At 35.6% G+C, this 10,441-nt stretch overlaps 1 protein-coding gene across 2 annotated transcripts in view; it reads left to right on the top strand.

Annotated features, from left to right (window-relative positions):
• Positions 1-1,751: 1,751 nt before the first annotated feature.
• Positions 1,752-10,441, top strand: part of LOC144962737 (fatty-acid amide hydrolase 1-like) — a 32,405-nt gene continuing 23,715 nt past the window's right edge. For both annotated transcript variants that reach the window (XM_078895944.1, XM_078895945.1), the window contains exons 1-4: positions 1,752-1,864; positions 6,265-6,503; positions 9,216-9,317; positions 9,924-9,980. In XM_078895944.1, the coding sequence (XP_078752070.1) occupies positions 6,282-6,503; positions 9,216-9,317; positions 9,924-9,980 (381 nt within the window). In that variant the 5' untranslated portion in view covers positions 1,752-1,864; positions 6,265-6,281. The remainder of the gene's footprint in view (positions 1,865-6,264; positions 6,504-9,215; positions 9,318-9,923; positions 9,981-10,441) is intronic.

Below are 10,441 nucleotides of genomic sequence, written 5' to 3'. Positions count from 1 at the left end.
AATAATAATAATAATAATAATAATAATAATAATAATAATAATAATAATAATAATAATAATAATAATAATAATAATAATAATAATAATAATAATAATAATAATAATAATAATAATAATAATAATAATGACGATAAATAACAAATCTTTATTGTCCACACAATGGAAAAATTTCCGTGGTCTACGTTGCTTTTAAACTTAAATCGGATTGCAAATGTATTGATGTTATGCGTATTGGGAAAATACTTACGACATCTCCATCGGGATATAACATATTAACAAACAAAACTGCAAACTCGAACGTTCATTGTCCGATTGATATAACTTAGTGATAAGTTAATTATAAAATGCTGTCTAAAAGCAATAACAACGGGTTGACTAACGTCAAATGCATTCCTTCTATTGATGCTCTGTGTTAAATTCAAATACTCACAAAGTCCGCAAGCCAGAAATATCACTCCAGCCCAAAAATCTACACGGAACCTTGAACGTTATAGTCTGATATATTTTAATGAGAACTAATCATAAAAATGGGTGTCTAAAAACAATAACAATGAGATGAGTGACGTCAATTTGGTTCCCTCTCTCTATAAATATCCAAGAACTTTACTCACTCCATCCGCTCTCTCCTCCTTCAATACATTTGAATCTATTCTCTCATCACTTTTTTGTGCGGCTATGCATGTGATCTTGTGAAATGACACTCGCCTTTGGATCGGACGGTACTGGATTCGAGTCCCGCTCTGAGTGGCGCATAATTGAGTCCTTGGAAAAGGCTCTTTACTCGCATTCTCTCACCTTGTTCACTGTCAAAATGAGTACCTCGCTGTTTACAGCGTCGTCTCTGTCGGGATACAATTGCAATATCGCTCAACAGTCATGTCTCGTCTAACATGTTTTTATGTTGGCCAAAGACCCTTATAAAGTGATTTGAGCACCTTTATTGAATATAGCGGTATATATAGCGCAAGTAAATTTTTCTCTCTTTCTCTCTCTCTCTCTCTCTCTCTCTCTCTCTCTCTCTCTCTCTCTCTCTCTCTCTTATAGCTATTGCTACATATGATGCGAATATCTTGGACGGTTATTGATGCTATGAGTTTAGGTAAAATGCTCACAACATCCACCAGTCGGAAATAACGTACCGTCACACAAAACTACGAGTAACCTTGAACGTTAAAAGTCTGATTGATATAATTTAGTAAGAACTAATTACCAAAATGACTGCCTTAATACAATAACAAAGAGTGGAATGATGTCAATTTCGTTCCTTCAACAGTCTAATTGATATCTAATTGATATAATTTAGTGAGAAGTAATCACTATTGTGAGCAAGACGAAAGATAGAATAACAGACAGTAACTGGGATCGGTTCTGTCGGCCTCACTATTAATTAAAATTTATTTCTAATATCACCAATTTTTGGAGTAAACACACAGTTCTTAGTATCAACCCTATTGTAAATTTGACGCTGATCACGAATCCGACGTGAAAACAGCGAAAATCCGAAAAAAATTGTCCACTTTTTTATAATGCCGTGCTCCCGATCGCCGATCGCCTCAAAAAAATATCTCTCCATGTGTGGGCAAAAATCATCTGCGATAAACGCAGGGATCGGGTCACAGCGACGAGGTCATCCGTACCGGGTTCAGCGGATGTCGGCGTCTATGGGGGGCTTTAGGTATGGTTACACTGGAGGAGGGAAAACACGCACTGGTGGTGTAGAGACACTTCTTACTTGTTCAGAGGAAGTGAACTTGGCATTACATAATATGACCTTTTTTATTTGACACTGCTCTTTGGGTTCATGGGTCAACTTCGGTCCAGTGGTCCAGTGTTGTGAAGAGTAAACAGAAGAAACAGGGCCAGAGTAAGAATTTAGATATTTTTTTTTTATAAGTAGGAATTTAAAAGCCCAAAAATCCACAGATATAAATTCATATATGAGCTAGATAATTTTCCACCAGCTTTGCTTCCTTGTTTTGATAGTTATTTTCATCTATGATTCGGATAATATGTTGTTGAATCCACTTTTGTGGAAGTGTGGTGATAATGTATTGTTTTGTATTAGACTGATGAAAAAAACCCAGAAAAGATTAAATAGATCTAGTCTAGGTTGACAAATATAAAGTAACAATGATATTGAAACAATAGATATATTTTTTTTATGTACAGGCAATGTACTGGCAATTTGCCCTTTTTTTTTCAACCAGCAAGAAACTTGTCAATCATCAAATCTGTTCATAGTCCACCAACCATTAAAATTTTCGTTTTTCCACATCCATTGAATATTTTGTAGTTATTCTTCAAAGCCATTAGGCCCATGGAGCTGGAATTTATCACAGTTTCTATAGTGTGAATTGTTTGCTATCCTTTGGATAGGATGCTAGTCCATTGCAAAATACTTTCCACCAGATCTAACAGAATCAGCTACCCAATCACTGTTGGGTGGACAGTAGGTTCAGAAAAAAATCTCTACTGCCCTACAGATCGATTCTGGTCCTTTTGCTTGTGAACCAAGTGCTCTACCAAATAAATAGAGGTGCCTAAATGAGTCAGTATAATGGAGATAAAGGTAAAGGGAGTAAATCTGACTCATGAACGAACAACACAAAACAAACGACGTTTCAGCCCTTGGCCTTTGTCAAGTAAACACAGAATACATATATATATATTTATATTAGACTCTCTCTCTCTCTCTCTCTCTCTCTCTCTCTCTCTCTCTCTCTCTCTCTCTCTCTCTTTCTCTCTCTCTCTCTCTCCTTTTTTCCCCAATATCTTAACAGCGGAGGTAGGGGACAACTAATAACACTATTGCTGTCTAGTATTCTTCATCCCCCCCCCCTCCCCCATCCCCCTACCTAATTCTTGAAATATATATAGTTTTTCATCTCTCTTTCTCTCTCTCTCTCTTCCATTACACACACACACACTCACTCACACACACCCACACACACACGCACACACACATTTACAAATTTTCGCCTATATTATTATGACAATCTAATATAAATATATATATATATATATATATATATATATATATAATATATATATATATTCTGTGTTTACTTGATAAAGGCTAAGGGCCGAAACGTCGTTGTTTTGTGTTGTTCGTTCATGAGTCAGATTTACTCCCTTTATCTTTATCTCCAAGTGCTCTACCTACTGAGTTATTGGGACCCCTCTGAATATTTTGTGCTTTCCAATAATATCTTTACTTTTCTGCAATTTCTTGGCATTCTGGAAAAAAAACAAAACACCTTAGATTTCAAAGATACATACTACACAAAAGTGCTTTGAAAAGTGAAGAGCAGTTAAGGAAAGACTATTACTATCATCCAACAATTATACTGCGGAAGAACAATTGCACCGATATAATAATGCTAGTCTTTTGTACAGAGAATGTGGGGCACTGTGACATGACGAGGTTGATGGATGGAGCATGTGTGGGCAAAATCAGGCAGGGATATAACTGCATTATGGTGGCCTCTGACTGTATGGCCCGCTTTAGTCAATTGCAGGTCTAGAGAGGCATTGGACCAACTTTAAAACTATAATCCAGATGTGAAATCCTCGTTAAATTTCAATTTATGACAGATCATCAAACTTTTCCACGATTCTGAACGACTGATGGATTTGTCTATGAAAAATAAGTGCCTTCATTTGCTCCAAAACATCATTGTGAAATAATCTTATGCCCATGTAAGCAGACATGAGCTGAGAAAATTGCTTCATGTATAGGATAGCAAATCATTACTTTGCTCATTGGGAAGCCTGTCGAATAGTAGTTTATAACACTAGTGGTATCAGCACTATCCAGCCAGAAAGAAATATTATTGAAAGGAAAGGAGTTACTTCATCATTACCCATACTTAAGTAGAAGAAGCCATCCGCAAACTACCAATCTCCAGGAGCTGATGACATACCTGGAGGGCTGATAAAACATGGTGGTGAAGAACTGATCAAATTCCTGACATCAATCTGTCAACAAATTTGGGGAAAGAACAATGGCTTACAGAACTGCCTCAATCCCTCATCATCCCACTCCTAAAAAAAGGAAATCCAGGACAGTGCCAAAACTATTGCACTATCAGCCTTATTAGTCATGCAAGCAAATTAGTGCTGAAAGAGAAGCCGAATACCACCTAGCTGAAGAGCAAGCTGGGTTTATAGTTTAAAGCCAAAAGAAGTTCTGTTCGAACAGATATATTAACTCTCGAATACTAATAGAAAAACCTCTTCAAAACCAAAAAGATAAATTCCGTAATTTTATAGATTTCAAAAAGGTATTTGACTGAGTGTGGCATGACAGTCTTTGGCAGGTCCTTAGAACTTTGGGATTAAGGAAGGACTTGCTTTAACAATTAGATGCTCTACAAATCATCCAACAGTGCTGTCCTTCTCAATAATCAGATTGAAGAATATTTTAGGACCATAATAGGTATAAGACAGGGGTGTCTCTTTCACCAGTTTTATTCAACTTTTTTCTGGAAAATGTCATGAGATAAATACTTCACAGTTTTTACTTTACAACATCTATAGGTCGATGACCAATAAGGATGTTGGCGATCAATCTGGATAATCCACTTTGCCGATGATACAACATTATTAGTATTAGAGAAAGTAACCAAAAGTTCCAAGAACTGATTGATTTACATGGCAAAAATGCAAAAACTTATGGGATATAGGTCAGCACAGAAGAAAGTAAAATACTTGGCAACAACACTTCAAATGTCACTGCTCAGATTTTCATGATGGAGAACAACTAGAAGAGGTCAGCTCCTTCAAATATCCGGGTGCTAGCCTTACTAAAGATGGAAAATCAACATCAGAAATAAGAATAGGAATAGCAATGGCAACTTCAGCACTGGCTCATCTCAATCAAATTTTGAAGAACATGAATATCAACGAATTGAAGCTATTCAAATTCATAATTCTTTTGACAGTTTTGTCAGAAAAATCTATTAAGAGACTACAGATCTTTGAGAATAGATGTTACAGAAAACTCCTGGGAAGACCTCAAGACAATTAGATATGTGTTCGATGAAATGACCACTGTCAGGCCCACAAGGACCCCAACTTGCCATTATCAAAAGGAGAAATATCTCATGGTTTGTTCATAATGTGACACAATTCCATGGCCGTTACAGGGCACACTATAAAGAGGGAGAAAAAGAATTGATGAAAGAAGAACAGGGTCGATAACATTAAAGAATTCACAAGGATGGACATTCCCACTCTCATCTGCAAAGCAGAAAACAGATGATTGGTGCCAAATAATAGCGGGATTGGCTTTCATGTCTCCTCTACAATCGACTCGGTCAAGAAATTGAAGTGAGGTGAAATGAGTAGCAGCAACAGCAAGGAGGAGGATGAGAAATAAGATGTCAACATAAAATTTTGTTTCTAGTAAGTTTTTCCATATTTTAATTTAATTCCGAGTTATTTTCCAGTTGCTGCTCTTTATTTCAAAGTATATGTCAATTACACCCTAAAATATGTGGTTGTGGTTTACTTAAATTTTAATAGTTGTATAAGATGATATTGTTGATTATGGACTTAGACATACATTATGGAGGAGAATGACACATGTTTGTTGCTGAAAATGTCAGAGTACAAAATCTTAAATTGTTTTCTCTCCTGTTTATATTTATTGTTTAACTAACTGCGTGCTGTCATTGTCTTTTCGGAGGTATTAATTTAAACTTTTCTTTTAATTTGTGTGGGCAGGGAAGGATGATATTTTCAATTTTCTCATATAAGATAATGATAATTGTAGAAAACAATGAATACTGGGGGATGTTGATTACAATGAAATTTAACACTGCACTGTATATTTTGTGAGATAGGGATGTAGTGAAGTGCCAGGAAAAAATAGACGAAGAAAATTAGTGAAATTGATATTAATTTGGCTATCTGAAAACATCACTAAAATGTAAGAACAAAGTGGATTTTCAATAACGTATAGTAAAGCAGTCACAATCGTTTTCGAAATGAAGAATTGTGTTAAATGCTTTGAAAATAGCATCATCTCAATCTTTTGCTATCACCAGCGAAAGAGAAGAGAGAACCTAGAATCAACTTTGTTTTAAAAGTTTTAAAATTAAGTCAAGATCAATCGTTTCAAATTCCCTCTCCCCCCACCCAAACAGTCAATTTCGCAGATTTAGTTTCATGGTTTGATGTTACTTCTTAAATAAATTCAGTCAGTAATTCAATATTTATTTTTCCTCTCAAAAGTTGTCTTACATTGATTCTTGTTTACAGATTCAGTATCTACCAACATGTTTCCACTGGCATCTCCACAAGCTATCTTAGGAGTTTTAAAAGTTGCCCATGGTCATCCACGTTTCAGGTTTGGATTTCTGTCCTTGGTCAGCTGTGCTTTCTTGAGGTATGTTTTATGGAATGCGTACAAATATTGGAGAACTCAACAGGATATTGTGGAAAGGAGAAACAAAGCAAATGAAAGGAAAAGAGTTGTCAGGGAGCAATGTGCAGATGTTGTAAGTTACTAAATAATAAAAAACATTTCCTTATTTCTGTCTAATCAAGCTGATTTGTCTTTATCATTAGGACAGAACTAAATGCTTATTTTTGCTTAGGAGGATGTGATTGTCAACTTTGAAAATTAGATATTTGAATGGTCATGATCTTTATAGGATGAAAAGTTTATATGCTTCACATTTATTTTTCATATTTCAGCAAAGCGTTTTTTTTTTTCAATACAGAACAGAGTAATTTTGATTTATATAAATTCATTCTATTTAAAGCCATGAGCTCTCAACAGCAAGCAGTCTCAAAATGCATTATGATTAATTAAAAAAACTACAGCAAAGGTACATTAAAAAAATAAATAAAGCAACTGTCGTGAAATAGTTTTAAAAAGATGAAGATATTGTTGAGAATGATGATGATGATGATGATGATAATGATGATGATGATGATGATAATGATGATGATGATGATGATGATGATGATGGTGATGATGAAGATTATAATGATTTTGATTTTGATTTGTTTGATTTTCATATAAAAGTTTTAAGCAACAATAAAAAGAATTGACATTTCCCCCCCCCCCCCCCCCCCCACAACTGCTTTTCAACGCTTTTCGTTATCAAGCTAAGGCCGGACAATTTTTTAGAACAAAGTCATTGACAGAATTGTCTGTTTGGGTTGAAGTACCTCAATATTTCATTGTTATTTTTTCAAGTGCATATTATTGCATAGTATTTATCTCTCAAAAGATCTTAGATAGTAGTAGTAGTAGTAGTAGTAGTAGTAGTAGTAGTAGTAATATCGTTCGACTACACTTCTATGTTCAAGATATTAATCCAGGTTCGGAAGTCATCATCACATTTGTTGATGGTTTCAAATCCCCCTTCAAGTTTTGTCTCTGGGTAATCTAGTACGAGGTGGTTTGCATCTTGTGGTGCTTGGTTGGACTTTGGGCATGTTGGTGATTCTTTGTGCATGTTGGCAGCTGTTCTTGTATGTTTTGACCGTAGTCTATTTGCAGCTACCCAGTATTTTCTTGGTTGATCCTGTAGACCTGGGAGACTTTTACAGGGATCTTCAATTAGTTCCCCTCCTGTTGGTTTATTCCTTTTCCATTCCTCGCACCAGGCTTCTTGCGTGTTGTAGTTTTCTTTCTTTGATAGGTAGAAAGGTGAACGCGATTTTAGTCTTGATGTTGGGGGCGCAGTTTTGTATATGGTTTGCAGAGGAGTTCCACTATCTTCTTCAGCTCTGGATATCCATTTCGTGTTGTATCCTCTCTCCTCAAGTGGGGTGGTGCTATAGCGCTCATGACTGGCAGCCATTGTGTTGGAGTTGATTTCAGGCATCCAGTTACTATTCGCATTGAGTCTCATAGTTTCGCATCAACATGGTTTGTATGGGCACTTCTTGTCCAAACAGGAGCACAATATTCTGCCACACTGTAGCAAAGGGCCAGGGTTGATGTTCTGAAAAGAGTTTGCGATGCTCCCCATGTTGTTCCTGCCAGTTTTCTGAGTAGACAATTTCGTTTCCCTATCTTTCTTGCTGTACCCTCAAGATGGGTTCTATAGGTCAGCCGTCTATCCAGTGTCACTCCGAGGTAATTTGGATTTTGATCAGTTGGTAGTGTTGTGTCATTAATCTTGATCATCAGTTTTTGTTTTGATTCCCTGTTGTTAAGATGAAATGCAGTTGCAACTGTTTTTGTCATATTCATTTTTAAATACCATCTGTCAAAATACCTTTTCATGGCCGTGGTGTCTTTGCTAAGCATTGTTTCTATATCTTAGATAGTAAACAACAGATATAGTCTATTATTTGCTTTAGCTGCAGTTATGCTTTGAGGAATGTCTGGCTTAATAGATGATGCCTTATAATCTTTTATGTCTAAATTTGTTTTCAGAAAGACTCAATCTTACACACGGTCATAACATTTAATAAAGTTTTGTGATTTGACACTTCAGACTTCAAAATTAATTTTCTTTCACTCAGGTTGCAACAATGCAGCGTGTAATGAGTTAGTGACGATTTTGATATGAAGTATTTTTTACAGTAAGCAACGTAATGCATCCTATCAATTTCCAAATCATGCATGGAGTATCACCCCTAATATATGCTATAGTCCAAGTAACTTTCAGTCACAATTATGCCACAATCATAATTTTCAAACACAAAAATTTATCACAATTGTATTCCTAGAACATGACTTCAAGTTTTTCTCATTACACAAGAATAATTGGATCAGTTCCAAAGAGTAATTAGGATGGATCTAGAGAGCTATGCATTGCATTTTTATCAAGGTTTTCATTTAAGACCATAAACATATACATACTTGAAAGTTGTTGAGCCTTAAGATCTATAAAGTGTAGATACAACGGCGTGATTGCAAAATGGCTATCACTTGATCTGTATTTTTGAAGTACTTTGATGCAGCAAGATTGACAGGGCTGAAGATTATTGTGTGTGTGTGTGTGTGTGTGTGTGTGTGTGTGTGTGGTTTTATTGGAGTCAGGGTGCCCGTGCTAATATTAATTGATCTTAAACAATATAGAGAAACTGGGATCATTATTGTTCAATTTCCGATCTTGTTGGATCCGTGCTCATTGAATCCATTCTTAATGCACTAAAATCAAATAATAATTGTTCAAGTTTTGACAACTAATGTGAGATTTGTTGTCCTCATATAATATTCTGGTGAAATGTTTTATTTTCAACAGGATCCTTCGGGTATTCTTGAGAGAGATATTGAGGATCTGCTGAAAGATTTAAAAAGTGGTAAACTAACCGCTGAGGAGATATTGAAGGCATTTCAAAAGAAGGCATGTCTTTTATTCTTTAACCCTCACGATAAACCTACCCCATTTTTGAAAACTACAAATCTTCATGCTCATAGGAATCACTTCTTCCTTACTTCCACACGTTTCCCTTTAAATCATCTTAAATGTTACCAATAATTCCATCCACCCAAGATATTAATGTGGATAGGATATTTACAGACATAAAGAAAAACAAACAAAGATATAGAAGGGACCAGATTGGATTACCTTAAATGTTACCAATAATTTTATCCAACAAGGACCACTTTTTATCACCCATGTCATTAATGTGGTAGGGATATTGACAGAAATAAAGAAAAATGAACGAAGATATAGAAGGAACCAGATTAATTACAATGCCTAGATGATGTTGTTTTAGAATGCTCAATATTGGTTTAAGAGGTTAATAGTGATAGATTGATGAATTAATGTCTCACAAATTGTTCTGTATTTGTTTTATATTTATATACTTTAACTTTGATCTTTATTGTTTTGAACTCAAGAATAATTCTTTTTTATCTTACTTCTTGTGATTTACAACTCGGGTTTTATTTTTAAAAAAAATTATTTCTTGAGTAACGTCTAATTTGTTGTTCTTTTGTTTTGAAGGCTTTAGAAGTGGATGAGGATTTCAACATGATCACAGAGCCCATTGTGGAAGCTCTGGTACGAATTTTGAAGTTTGATGACTTATGAAACGTTTGTCCTATTATGAATTCACAAAATCATTTTCCTGTTTCAATGAAATGTGGGGGTCCTGATAATTCAGTTCGTTAAGCATTTGACTCACAAGCAAAAGGACAGGTATTGATCCTGGGTTCAGATGGGTTCTTTTTATGACATCCCCCCCCCCCCTTCCCGACCCCACTGCCAATGTCTACTCATCAGTGATTGAGATCTTTGACTTTGAGGCCCATGAAGCCAGGTATATCATGCAGTGTTTATTGGACAGTGATAGTAACAATCGCTTGCTACCTTTTTAATAGGACACAATTCTATTGCAAATTACTTTTTGTCAGATTGAATGGGGTCAGAAAGAATCTTACCTGCACTTGGGACCAATAATGGTCCCATTGCTTTTGAGGTGAGCGCTTTACATTTGAGCCATTGAGACCTCCATTGCAAGG

The sequence above is a fragment of the Berghia stephanieae genome, chromosome 1 (genome assembly GCF_034508935.2).
Source record: "Berghia stephanieae isolate SIO BIC M18660-M18661 chromosome 1, UCSD_Bste_1.3, whole genome shotgun sequence".
NCBI classification, from domain to species: domain Eukaryota; kingdom Metazoa; phylum Mollusca; class Gastropoda; order Nudibranchia; family Aeolidiidae; genus Berghia; species Berghia stephanieae.
Note: the sequence above shows the minus strand (reverse complement) of the source record. Positions and strands in the feature narration are given on the sequence as shown.